Below are 14,784 nucleotides of genomic sequence, written 5' to 3'. Positions count from 1 at the left end.
CACAGAGCAGCCCGGGCTTGGGTCTCAAACGAGGGTCCACGCCCTGCAGGATGCGATCCCTGTGGCACCGCGTGCGAAGAGCGCAGAGAGCCCCAACCACCTGCAGACAGGGCGCTAAGACGCCACCCAGCACCTGCCTGAGACTCCGGCCGGGAAGCTGGCCACCACCGTGCCCACGCACCGGCCACAGTCCCCGACGCCCACTTCCTGCTGAAGGCCAGGAGCAGAACGCCCGGAGAGACCCAGGCGGCCGGACGGCGCCCAGGCACACCATGCACCGGGCCTGCTGCGGAAGGCGGCTGCCAGGGGACTGAAGTCCTTGTTCCTGGAGCCTCCCCAGCGTCACGTCAAGCACTGGACTTCGCCACCCAGATCAGAGTGATGGCGTTACCCTGGCGCTATTCCCTCGGCCCCATCCTGATGGCGAGGAGCCGAATCCCCACCCGATCCACCCCCCAAGCAAGAGAACCCCAGTTTCCAAACAGGGACTAGGGTTAGGATCCCAACACATATTTCAGGGTACACAACTCTCTTTTCTTCTGTCATGCGACTCACCCTGCCTAGAACCCTCAGTGCATCCTTGATCTCTGCCCTCTGCACTCAGCCATCTTCTGCTCGGCTCAGGAAGAGCCTACATGGCTTTCCCTGACACTGCCCCCACCCCCCATCCTGGGTTTGTGTCTTCCCTCTGACCGCAAAAACCCTTGTATTTCTCTCCACGTAACAAGTTTTATGCTCGCGTAATACTTATTTTCATATTTATTTTTTTGTCATACCCTGGCGCTCTTTGAAGGTAGAAATTGATCTCTGTTCATTGCTCAGACTATGGGATTTAGTAAGTGTTCAGCAAATATCCAATGAATGAGTGATCTCCTAGCTCCTACACGTAATCAAGAGAACTATCTAGGACAATATCTGTAGAGACATCAGAGTTATAAAGCCCTGCTAGGGATGAGAGCTCACTAAATCCCCACAGCTTCTAGAAGTAGGTAAGGTCAGCATTACCTTTTCAGAGGAGCCAATCATGTCAACTGAAAGCTGAGACCAAGCAAACTGAAGTAGTTGCCTTCAGTGGATTCTGACTTACGATGACCCACTTCTGTCAGAGTAACACATCTGCTAGGTTTCCAAGACTGCAGCCTTCCAGAAGCAGACCACTGGTACTCTCTTCTGAAGTTCCTCTAGGTGGGTTCCAACCGCTAACCTTTCTGTTAATAGCCCATTGCTTAACTGTTCATGGTACCCAGGGTCTCTGAGGATAACCTTGCAAAAATCAAACTATCGATCCCAAGTCACCATAACCAATACAGGATTTCTGAGCCTGTAACTTTTTCAGGGGTGCATACAACCTCATCCTTCTCCTGCAAAGCAGCTTGTGATTTTGAATCACTGGCCTTGTGATTAGCAACCTAATGCCTACTCAGTTCCACCAGAGCTCCTCGGGGATATAGCCTTCTGTCAATGGAGGCAGGGCTGTTGGGTTTGTTTTTCTGCCTCTAAATTCGTTTGTTGACATCCCCTTCTTATTATTCAGATTCCAGTTAAACAATTCAGTGTTTGCTGAATTCAGTGTTTCCCGTTCAAGGGAAGAACTCAGTCTGGTATTGGAGACAGAGATGGACAAACCCAAGTCTCTGTCCTTCCCAAGCTCACGTCTGGAGGGAAAGGAGTACATGTTAAAGAAAAGTGGGGGGCGGGGTAAAGGAGGAAACCATCACAAGGTTGGATATATACCCCTCCTCAAAGGGGATGAATAACAGAAAAGTAGGTGAAGGGACACAATGAACAGTGTAAGATATGAAATAATAATAACAATATAGAATTGATCAAGGACTCATGAGGGTGGGAGGATGGGGGGTGCAAAAAAAGAAGACCTTATACCAAGGGCTCAAGTAGAAAATGTTTTGGAAATGATGAGGCAACATCTGTACAAATATGTTTGATACAATTGATGTATGGAATGTTATAAGAGCTGTAAGAGTCCCCAAATAAAATTATTTTTTTTAAAAGGAATTCTTCCAGCATGTGGGACCCCAGATTCTGTGTAATTTGACAGCTTGGCACGATCAGCTTTCTTCACCGCATTTGCTTATGTACCCGCTTTGTCTTCAGCATTTGTGTCGGGGTAGGCTGGTGTGCTTCTTCCTTGTGGGTTTTGTTGTTTCTTAGCTAGATGGCTGCTTGTTTATCTTCAGGTCTTTAAGGCTTCCGGTGCTATATCTTTTGGTAGCTGGGCACCATCAGCTTTCTTCACCACACTTGCTTGTGCTCCCATTTTCTTCAGTGACTTCAGGTGTTATATCTTTTGGTAGCCAAGCACCATCCGCTTTCTTCATCACATTTTCTTGTGCACCCATTGTCTTCAGCAATCATGCCAGGCAGGTGAGCATCTCAGGCTGCTGAATTGTTAGAACCAAGTGTTCTTGTGCTGGGGGAGCACTTGTCCAGGGGCCCACTGTCCATCTGTTTTCTTAATACTTGACCTATAAATATGTGTACATAGATCTATTTCCCCCTCATCATATATAAATATATTAACATCTTTATATGCCTGTATTTACATCTCTATGACTACCCTTTGCCTCCTAGTTTTTTCCTCTGTTTCTTTGTACTTTCCTCTTGTCCCACAATCATGTTCTGCCTTCATTTGGGTTTTAGGCATTCCTCTCGGTTACATTGCCCTTGATCCAGCCCTGCAAGGCCTCCCGCACCCTCCTTGACATTGATTTTGGATCACTTGTTGTTCCCTTGTCCTTGTGCTTGTTAACACCCTCTTCCTCCCCGCCCCCATGTTCCCCTGATCTGTCATCCCGTTGTTCTCTCTTCTGGCTTGTTTATTCCGCCTATCCTTTCCAGATAGACATGCTATGTACCTTCACCAGGGGGGACAGATAGTGGAGAAGTGGGTGAGGGAGACGTTGGATGGGATAAGATATGATAAAATAATATAATTTGTAAATTATCAAGGGTTCAGGGGGCAGAGGGAGTGGGGAGGGAGAGGGGAAAATGAGCTGACACCAGGGGCCCAAGTGGAAAGCGGGTGTTGTGAGAATGATGAAGTCAACATATGTACTAATATGCTGGACACAAATGACGTATGTACGAATTGTGATGAGTTGTATGAGCCCCTAATAAAATGATTCTTTAATTAAAAAAAGAAGGAATTGCAATACAAGTGGGAAATAAGTAAAACAGAAACATGTATAAGAAATAGCAGCAGCCTAGAAGGTAGCAAGCAAGGGAGAGAAAAGGCTTCCAGGAGGAGGTGTCAACTGACCTGGGCTATGAAGAAGGAACTGAGAGGCCTCAGGTAAAAAGAGAATCCCTCTCTTGTAAGCCTCCTGTCCTAGAAGGAAGAATTTATGTCTCTGCATCCAGTGCTCCTCCAAACAAAGGGCTGGGCTCACAGCAGTTGCTTGAGACGTGTCAAAAGGTAGCACCCAGCATTCATGCCTCACTTGCCCCAGTCTCCAGCGTGGAGCATCAGCTTCCTGACCTTAACATTTCCGTCTGTGGTCTTTTTCCAAGCCCTTTTGCCTCTCTACCTTGCTCTCAGGTTAATCTCTAGTTCTCTACTTGCTAACCTGTAAATGGATGGGATATTACCTCTCCTGATATATACTATCTATTTCTGCCAAGTCCTTAAGCCTTTACCAAAAACAACAACAACAAAAAACAACACCACCAACAAAAACAAAAATAAACTGCTATCAAATCAATTTCAACCCCTAGCCACCCTACAGGACAGGGTAGAAGTACTCCTGTGGGTTTCTGAGACTGTAACTCTTTTAAAAGTCTCATTTTTCTCCCATAGATGGGTTAGAACTACTGACCTTGTGGTCAGCCACAATGCATATCCACTGTTTAGCCCTCGGATGACTCAGTTGTAGGATAACATCAGACATTTTCCTTGCAAGTTGTCAGCTCCACCCCAACCCAGCCCAGCCCACTCTCATGGGGCTAGGGGAAAAATACAAGGCAGGGGTTAATGCACTTGTTTTTTAGCTAAGACATGCAAAGTCTACAGACTCTTCTAATACTGACACTGTTGCCTGCTGACTTGACTTCCCATTTGCCTCTGTGAGTCAAAGGGTAGGTAGGTGGGTGGGTGGTTGTGGAGGGTTTTTAGGGCCAGAAAGGGTCACATGCCTACACAGTTGAGTGGGATTAGCACAAACAGAAAAACACTTCAAAGTAATTTTCAGGGACTTGAAATCGGTTTTCCAAGAGCCATAATAACATTAAGAAGTAGCTTTGAACTGTGAAAGGAGAGTGTTTAAAAATAAATAGTGCTCTTAAAAATATCATAAAGAAATGTGTGTTTTAAAGCGATTTGCAATTGAGCTTGCACCACAAATGCACTCAATTTAGTATGTGAGACACATAACTGCGTCTCTGCATGTGAGAGGTCACGTCAGTTAACAGGGAAACTGCTAGAAGCCCAAGCAAAGGTAGTGCCAATTTTCCATTAACCTAGAACCAGTGTCTCTAGATTTTTAGCCGCAAGTCAGATTAATTTCTTTTCTCCGGCGTGACAAGTTGGGAGAACTTTGAAGTTATATATAAATATAAATCCTAGAGACTTAAATTGAGGTATAGTTGACTTTCATTTTTCAAAATAAAATCTCAGCTTTAGCCTAGATTTGCGAGGTAGAAATGTCAGAGTTTTTACTGAGATTTTCTCTAAAATACACGACTTACACTTCAAGAAGAAAAGAAAAGTACCTTTATACGTGTCATGAAAAATCCTTGGTCCACCCCTGGTATGGTCAGTATGTAAATTTTAGAATTATTTGTGTCCAGAAGGGGAAGGAATGTCAGAATTTAGCTAGTCCAACTCTCTTTTTCACCTCACTCCAACTCAGAATTTCTCTGAATAGCCCCCCTGACAGGTAGATCACTGGGACTCTGCTTGCATACCTCCGCTGACAGGGAACTCACTCCTTTCTGAGTGATCATTATCACCCACCATTAGAAAGCTCTTCCTTTTATAGGCTAAGCTCTGCCTCCATGCAATTTCCAACCACTTGTCTTGGTGCAGAGTGACTATGCACTGGGCTTCTAACCTCAAGGTCAGCACATTGAAACCACCAGCTGCTCCACAGGGCTCTCTACTCTCATAAAGTGTTCCAGTCTCAGAGGCCGTTCTAGTCCTGTCCTGTGTGAGTGAGTCGCCATCAACTCCCCCTGGCAGTGAGTCTGTTTGTCTTTAATATAGAGGCAAACAAAAAGGAGGTGTGATGACTCTGTTGTGTAAGCAATAAACTGCTGACCCTAGGTCAGCAGTTCAAATCCACTAACGCTTCTGAGAGCAAAAAGATAAGCTTTCTGTTCCCATAAAGATTTACAGCTCTGGAAACCGTACACAGGGTTACTGTGCTTAAATGGATTCTATAGCAGTGGGCTTGGTATACAAACAGAAAGATGTAAAAATAACTCACGTGGATCACATACTTCAAAATTATATCCCCACTGTTTGTGAGTTATTCTCAAAGGAATAATTCACAAAGTTGGAAATTCCCTGTAGACCTGCAAATTTACCTGGGATAAGAAATCCATGCAGACTAATAAAAATGATCATTTTAAGATCCTCTCAATTATTTCCTAATTTAAAGAGCACCATCCCATCAGTTATTTCATTTGATTCATACTATCGTCCTCCTGTCTCGGAGCATTCAAAACAAAGAAACCAACCCGAGCGGCAAAGTGCTGTGCCAAGGCCTTCGAACTAGGATTCTGATTCCACAGTCAGACCATCCTGCCTTGTACCACTAATGCCTAAACACCCTTTGTAAATGTGGGGTAGATGTTACAGTCATCTGTCATTCAAGCTGAGGTTAGTCTAATATATATATATATATATATACACCCATATTTATTATATATACACATATCTGGTGTATATATATGTCTGTGTGTGTGTGTGTCTGTCTGTATCTTGAAGGACAAGTAAGTCATCGCAGTACATTGCATCAATAAGGTCTGTACAAACTAATGCTGTACTAGTACAGTCATTTGCTAATGCCAAGAAATTTGGAAGACAGCTAACTGATTGAAAGATCTGGATAACTGATTGAAACAGATTCATGTTTGTGCCTGTTCCAAGAACAGATGACCCAATGGAATGTGGAAATGATCAAATTACATCCTTCATGACACATGCAAGTGAAGCTTTGCTTAAGATAATTAAGAATGATTGCAAAAGTACACCAACAGGAGCTGTCAGAAAGTCAAGCTGCATCCAGAAGAGGATATTGAAAGAGGGATATTATTGCTGATATTAGATGGATCTTGGCTGAAAGCAGAGGATATAAAAAAGTTGTTTACTTGTGCTTTATTGATTATGTATGGATAATGACAAACTGAATACATTGTGAAGAATGGCAATTCCAGAACACGCCATTGTGCTCACCTAGAACATGTGCACAAAACAAAAGGCAGGTGATGGAATAGAACAAGGGAATACTGGGTTTTTAAATGCAACTTTTAACTGTAACAACATAAGCCTGTAAGTAAAAGATGGGATAGGAAGGAATTGAGGACAGCCTAGGAGTCCCAGTGTCTGTCTTCTTTCAAAGGAGTAAGGAGATGGTTGAAAGTAGATGGAGAAACAAATGAGGCTTAAGATTATCACTGAAAAATTATAAAGGTAATCAATAAAGTAACTAAGAATAATATAAATATTAAGCATTGGGCAGGGTGGGGAGGGAGAAAGAAAACTAGAAAATGTAAAATTTTCATCTCTCAGAGTATAGGTTGATTGTCCCTGAGATGATAAGTCAAGATAAAAGGTATTTCCATAATAGACAATTAAGGAACTATCATCCACAAGAACACCTAATTAGGCAATTCCAAGGTCATCTGTGGGTATCTACAAGTGTGGCAAAGAGGGAGAACTTGAGTTTCATTATCAGATATTCTGTATCATTTGTTACCAAGATTTTTAGAAATAGATAATACAATTACCAAACATTTATCTTCTTGGAATTCTGGCCTAAGTTAGAATCATAGCAGAAAGGAATGAGGGAAGGACTGAATTTAGAAGGTATGTCTAATGTAAAATTTATAAAACTTCATTGACTATGGAGCAAGCGAGAATTAAGGTAATTCCTAGGCTCATATTCAATTCAGTGAGAGGCATAAAATAGATTTGGTCTTGAAAGGGAAAAAAGTTCAGATATGAACACACTAACTTTAAAGAGTTATAAGACTTCTTAGTCCTTCCTGCTTCAGAAAATACTTTCTGCACTGTACACCTGATATTAGATCTATGTTTTTGTGTTGGGAATGATGGTACTGACCAGTGGTATGAGAGCTTTCTGGGGTACAGTGGGGAATTAAGATTTCATAGTGTGGGTGAAACTGGGAGGAGAGAGTGAACACTCTCTTTGTCCAGTCACACTTCTGGCAAACAATGTGGGTCACGTGTAATAGACCATGGTCGGGATGGAGTGATGGGCCATTTGGATCTGCATTCAAGAAAGAACATGTTGCCCCAAGTACCCAAAAGGTGGATAGGCTGCCTTCAAGGGGCTACCTGTGTTGACTGAGGCCCAAAGCTGCCCATAGCCATTGACGGATGAGCATAAACATCTGACCACTTCAGCCATCAGGAAACAAGTCTGGCTGGCCATTTAACTTCAGGGCCCCGGTGACGTTGGCCAATGATGTCATTTCACACGCACTGAAGCCCGACTTTGCGCACGCTTGCTTCTGCTCTTCCTTCCCACTGATACAGATATACGGGCATGCCCAGTAAAGCCCTGCATCCTTCTCGCCAGTCTTAGACCTGAATCTAATCTGTGCATTGGGTCTAATAAATGCCCTCAACAAAGTACTCGTAAATTATGCGGACTAAATTTCTATAAACAAACCTAACTCACCACCAAACTCTGTGCCCTCCACGTGTCCTGGTGAGTGGCTAATGGCTATTTTCTGTTACAAGATAGAGTGATAACAGGCTTCAATTTATCCAGTTGGACAAATTAAAAAAAAAAAGCACACAACCAAGAACCATGCTTAAGGCAAGTAATTCCATTCCAGCTGCCTCAAAGATGCCCGTAGCATAACCATTAAGCCTCCTGTGTTTTATTGTCTCTCTCTGCAACCTTGGAGTGCTTGCTGGCATTTGACGTCTGGGAATAATCTTTATTATTACCTAGCCTTGTTTCTGAATCTGCAGCCAAAGGCATGGCTGTCTCATTCTGAGTCTGAGGCTCTCATCAACGAGTCCATGTTAAATAGCCTTGCTTTGGGATTTAAAGGCTAGGAAAAAAAGAAGAAAAACGAACAGACAAACTACTTTAACCATCAGGGTAATAAAAAGTACTTAGTGGAAACAGAGGTTTTTAAAAAATAGCAATAAGTAAATCTGAGTCCCTGTGCAATTACTTCAATCAAAGGAGCCAAGGTTGGAAGAACAGAATTATTCTTTCAAAACCTCTTGGAATTACTTAAATCTATTTTGCTTTGGTTTGTTTTGGTTTTATCTTGGTATACTTCTTTTACAACACTTTTGAAGCCTAATCATTTAAGCATATCCTGTGTTCTGCTCAAACTTCACGATTAGAGACTGCTTATGAGGATTGTCGTTGTGTGCTGTCGAGCTGATTCTACATATAGTAACCCTGTAGGACTGAGTAGAATGGCCCCAAGGATTTCCACCGGTGCAGTGGTTAAACACTCGCCCGCTCATGGAAAGGTCAGCAGTTCAAATGCACCAGCTGCTTCTTGGGGGAAGTGATGTGGCCTGGCAGCCTGTTTCTGTAAGGAGTTACTGTCTTAGGAGGCCACTGTGGGGGCATTTCTGCTGTCCTATTATAGGGTTGTTAGGAGTTGAAGTGGGCTCAACAGCGTTCACTTTTAATCTTCATCGGAGCGCATCACCACATCTTTCCTCTCACAGGGCTGCTGGGGGGTTTAAACAGTTGACGTTTTGATTACCAAGTGCTTTACCGGTACAGCTCATGTGCAGCCACCCCCTGTGTATCAGTGGGGGCTTGCAAATTGCTGAACAGGTTTCCGTGGCACATCCGGATTAAGGAGTAGGAAGAAAGGCTTGAGCAGCTGCTTCCCAAAATCTGCCGGTGAAAAGCACCTGGATCGTGATGTGCCCATTTGCAGCTGATGGTGGGGATGGTGCAAGTTTGAGAAGTATTTCTGTGGTCTATGGGGTTCTGATGAGCTGGGGGTCAAACTGATGGCACTAACAATGAGATGGCGTGAGCATTTGTTATGTGACAGCCATGGTATTGTTTAATGAGCATTATCTTGTTTAACGCTCAATCCCTCTTCGATAAGTAAGGCTCTGTGTCCGGTGTCAATGGTGCTCCCATGGGCGTACAACATGGCAGCCTGTGGAGAGGCATTCTTCTTTGTTCCCACCCTGCAACTTTTTCAAAGTCACACAGTTGTTACTGATTTTAACTGAATTTAAACCACAGTCATGGCCCTTATTACACACTATAAACCATGAGATTAAAATGATGTGGTAGGATAGATGGTGTCACTGTTACAATTCCTTCTTTGTTTAATCTGTGCCTTTGACTGCAATATGTCTCTGCTCATCTCTTACTTAAGCTGTTGTGTTTTGGACACGTCACTAGGAAAGACAAATTGCTACAAAATGACATCATGCTTGGTAGAGGGTCAGTGGAAACAAGAAGAACCCTCAAGGGGATGCACCACCACCGTAGCTGTTTTAGTCACTGTCCTCAAACATACCAATGATCACGAAGGTGGCATAGAGCTGGGCAATGTCCTGTTAGGTTAGACACAAGTTGCCACAAGTCAGAGCCAGCTTAATGGCAATGAACAACAGCACAAATAAAAATTCCCCTGGACCTTTATCACACACCCTCACCCCACCATTAGAATTAGGTAATCATGTGTCCTCTTTGTCTTCAGAATACTTGGTAAATACCGGGATATTTTCTATATTTCCGAGGGTAGGAGCAGCATTCAAAAGTGTTGAATGGATACAACTCTCGATTCATAACGTTAGATTGAGTACGTGTTTCTGTTATTCCTTCAACTGAGAAAGGAATTGTTTTCTCATTGTACCCCTTATCCCACACCTTTCATGCTCTTGTTTCACTTTACCCTCAGCCTTTAGAGCTTACAATTGAAATTGTTTATATGTATTACCTGGCTTTCCAGGTTGAGTGCACACCCATTTGTGTCTTTCTCCTCAGGACAATGTCGGACTCCTAAATGCTTCAATAGCAGGGATGAGGTCTTATTCATCTCTGAATCCCATTTTCTTAGTACCTAGAACTGTTCTCGTCACAAAATGCTTCACAGAAGTCCTTGGAAAGAACAAACATGTGACCTACTAGAGTTGTACACTTAGTATGCGTTTCTACATGTCTTAATGTAAGGAGCTCTTAGCAATTATATGAGCATGTAAGGTAATTCAGATAGTATGTATGGAAACTGTCTAAGGCTGCATAGAACATACAAAGTACTATATTCTAGTTCTTCCATTTGTGTTCTAATTGATAAAATGTATCCGCTTCAGAAAGGAAAAACTCTAAATATGTGTCTGTACTGGAATCGCACATTGTGCAGATATGATAGTTGAAAATACACTCTAATCAATCTGGAAGTGTATGATACAGCAAATCAGCATATAAAGAAATACAAGTGTAGTCTAAACACTACATTTATACTACTCTCTTACAACAGTCAAGCCATAAAATTTCATAGCAATAAGCTAACCACAAGATTAGCATGATTCGATTTCATTTCATTAAATTAGAACCTTAGTTTACTGCTAACTGTTAACCTAAATGCTAGACCATATTTGCCTATTTCTCTATCTATTTGGACACAGCGATCAAGCTGTGGGGGTGCAGTTGGGCTGCGAGCACAAGTTTAGCAGTTGAGCCACCTACACTGCTGTTACTAGCTCAGCGTTTAACCTAACACTGTGTCACACAGGTTCCTCAGATGCAATCAGAAGCACATGAAACTTACCCATAGTAGTTGAAGTCAATACTATAACATCAGTGCTTTCCATTCCTGTATTATACCAAACAGGTAACCTGATCTTCAACCTTACTCTTTATCATAAGTAGCAAATCGAAAAATAAAAAGAAAACATCAAAGACACGTACCGTTAGTGCTAGAAACTTCATGAAACAGAAAGACAGGATGGAGTTAGACACTGCAAGAACAAATGGCTTTACTCCAACTCAGTGGCCCTCTAGAAACACCAGCAATACATCTGGTGTTCAAATTGGTAAGCCCGGATCATGCAGAAACCACTAAACTGTGTTTAGTAACTTCTGTTTAAGAAGGTTAGGAACTATCCCATACATTAGAACAAACAATAAAATTAAAGTTTAACTCCTTGCCAAGTTCAAATACTTGAAAGTCACTTGTTAAGGTTCAAAGAATGAGCTTTACTGTTTGGGGGCTTTATATCATGGAGAATGTGGAGCTGATCATGACTTCTAATTTCCTTTAAAGACAAAGGAAACGATAATACCATCTAGGAATCACTACCTTTCCCAATTCAGATTCAAGTTCCGCATGACTTCCTTTTAAATGATCTTATCAGTGGTTATAGCCTAACTTGTTACATAACACAATTTATCTCAAAATCCAGTTGGGTGGTGTGGACAATGCTGCAAAAATTTTCAAATGAAAGAAAGTCACTATGGTGTGTTTTGTGTTTTTGAAATGGGTTAAAGTACAAGAGATTATCTGATGTTTATGTCTCTCCTCCCCCACAACTTCACACTTGGTTAAATAATCAATACGGATTACTTATAATCTATGTAATGTGTGCTATTACTAAATAGTTCAAGCAGTATCAATTATAATCATTCATACCTGGCAAGACTTCAGGCCTCACATATTCTCTTCAAATCTTATAAGCCTTAAGAACTTAAGGCTACATGCTTTATTATCATTTATAACATGCCAGAGTATTATTCAATGTTTCCAGATTGCTATTTTACCTTCTGACAGGTTTTATAAAAGGGAAGGGAATAAAACTAACTTGCATTGCATACAAGATGTTGCTACACAAATGCCAGAAAGGGAAGCAAAATGAACAGCCGGAACATATGGCCATGAGCTGACAGCCTAAAGAGCCTAGTTCTGCATGAGCAACAAGGAACATCTTGAAATGTACAAGACATATGTGTTTTAGCAAGAAGGCTGAAGTGTTTCATAATAAAAAAGGACAAAGTGAACCATGAGTGCTGAATAAAGTTTTAATTAAAAGTGGGATTTTAGCCTTCAATGTGAATATACAATATGCTTCACAGATGGGTTGTATATTTAAGCATTATCCAAACCAAAACAAGGAAGTGATACAAATGAAGCTTCTGAAAATGGCACAGAGGCAAAAATATATGTAAACAATAAAGGATTCTGGTACAAACAAACAAGGAGGGAAGAACAACTGATCTTCTGTCACCCATTTTCTGCATGCACATTGCCCAAGTAAATCATGTAATTTACCTTTGCTTCTCTGCGTCCAAGTAGACAATATACACACAAGTAGTAAAAGCCCAACAAAAGAAGAATAGTTAAAGTGCTCAGAATAGTAAAGTGGTATTTCTGCATCACCATCATTGCATAATGGCAATGTTAGATAGCCATTAAGAAATACAAATCTGTATAATTTTAGAAACATGACTAAATATTTATTAACATTGAAATAACTGGTGCAAAAATATTTAAAAACTAATAACTAAAAATAAGGAGGATAGTGCAGTGGAATATATGAAAATAGCAAGCTGGCTCAAGATACTTACTCTCATCTGAGTACTTTGACTCTCCCAATTCGTAAGCCATATAACTTTTTAAAAACCATTTTATTGGGGACTCTTACAGATATTACAAGAATCCATAAATCAATTATATCAAGTGAACTTGTACAGATGCTGCCATCATTTTTAAAACATTTTTTCTGCTTGATATCAGCTCTTCTTTATATCCTCCCTCCCTTACCCTACCACCCTTGTGAACCATTAATAAATTATATATTGTTATAAAATTATATGCTATTTTAATTATTGTTTCGTGTCTTACACTGTCCAATGTATCCTTTCACCCATGGTTCTGTTATTCGTCTCCCTCAAGGGGGGTAATGTATGCATCCATCATTGCTCTCAGTTCCCCCACCCGCCACCCCATCCTTCCCATAACCTCATAGAATCGTTGCTCCCATTACTGATTCTGAAGGGTTTGTCTACCCTGGATTTTGCGTGTCAAAAGCTCTTATCTGTGCTAATGTACATACGCCGGTCTAACAGAATTTGTGAGGTAGAACTAGGGCCATAATAGTGGGGAGAGGAAGCATTAAAGAACTAGAGGAATGTTGTGTGTTTCATTGGTGCTATGCTGCACCCTGGATGAATGGTCCCTACTGTGTGGCCCTTCTGTGAGGGAAATGTCCAATTATTAACACCAAGTGGGCTTTGGGTCTCTACTCTGACCCCTCTCCTTCACATCAATATAATTATTTGTTTTTGATACTCTGACACCTGAACCTGTCAACACCTTGTGATCACACAGGCCGATGTGCTTCTTCCATGTGGACTTCATTGCTTCCCTACTAGATGGCCGCTTGTTTACCATAGAGCCTTAAGACCCCAGATGGTATATCTTTTAATAGCCAAGCACCATCAGCCTTCTTCACCACATTTGCTTATGCATCCATTTTGTCTTCAGCAATCATGTAGGGACGGTGAAAGTGCCACGTTATTAGAACAAAGTGTTCTCGTTTTGAGGGAAGACTTAAGTGGATGCCCAAGGTCCATCTGCTACCTTAGTACTTTAACATATAAATACATATTCATAGAATAATGCCCCTGTCTTTACATATTAATATATTTACATATATACATGTCTATATTTATTCCTCTCTATATAGCTTTTACTTCTTAGTTCTTTCCTCTATTTCCTTTTACTTTCTTCCTCTCCCACTATTATGTTCACACTTCATTCAACTCTTGTTAATTCCTCTCAGCTACACGGCAATTGATCAGACACCACCAAGCAATCTATACTCTCTTGTCAATTTTAGATCCCGTTGTTCCCCTCACTCTGAATTTGTTAGCTCACCACTCCCTTCCCCTGCCTCCTCCTCTCCCTCACCCTGGCTATTAGATGTTTGCTCTTCCTTTCTTTAGTTAGATTTGCCAACGGTCTGTTGGTTCTATTTATCCTTTCAAAGAGCCAGGTTTTTTATTGCATTAAATTTTTTTGCATTATTTTCTTATTTTCCCACTTGTTTAGTTCTGCCCTGATTTTTATTATTTCTTTTCCTTTGCTATTAGTGGGGTTATTCTGTTGCCTCTGCTCTAATTTCTGGAAGTTCTGTGACAGCTTATCAATCATTAGTGTCTCTTCCTTTTTCATGTGTGCATTTATTGATATCAAACATCCTCTGATAACAGCTTTTGCTGTGCTCCAATGGTTTGGGTACATTGTATCCTCATTCTCATTGGTTTCTTAAAACTTCCTAATTTTAAAGAGTTATTCATCTCCAATTTTTGCCCTATTTTTCTTGTCCTTTTATTTCCAGCTTTATTGCATAGTGGTTCAAGAGGGAAGTCTTAGTGAACGCTGTGTGTTTGCATTTACTCAGACTTTACTTGTGTCCTAACATGTGGTCTATTTTTAAATGAGTCATGTGCACTTGAAAAGGATGTGAATTTTTTGCTTTGGGTGGAAAGCTCTAAAAATGTCTATTAGCTCAAGTTGCCTAATTGTAGCATCTAGTTCTATAGCCTCCTTGTTGAGCTTCTGACTCAGTCATCTCTC

The 14,784-nt window shown here is 41.3% G+C and overlaps 1 protein-coding gene across 1 annotated transcript in view; it reads left to right on the top strand.

Moving 5' to 3' along the window:
* Window positions 1-14,558, top strand: part of SLC5A9 (solute carrier family 5 member 9) — a 42,644-nt gene extending 28,086 nt beyond the window's left edge. Inside the window, exon 15 of the mRNA XM_045291762.1 lies at window positions 14,546-14,558. Coding sequence (XP_045147697.1) covers window positions 14,546-14,558 — 13 coding nt within the window. The remainder of the gene's footprint in view (window positions 1-14,545) is intronic.
* The last annotated feature ends 226 nt before the right edge of the window (window positions 14,559-14,784 follow it).

Source organism: Echinops telfairi, unplaced genomic scaffold, assembly GCF_000313985.2.
Source record: "Echinops telfairi isolate 266 unplaced genomic scaffold, ASM31398v2 ScPeMD7_443;HRSCAF=831, whole genome shotgun sequence".
NCBI classification, from domain to species: Eukaryota; Metazoa; Chordata; class Mammalia; order Afrosoricida; family Tenrecidae; genus Echinops; species Echinops telfairi.
The sequence above is the reverse complement of the archived record's forward strand: the minus strand, read 5'-3'. Positions and strand labels throughout refer to the sequence as shown.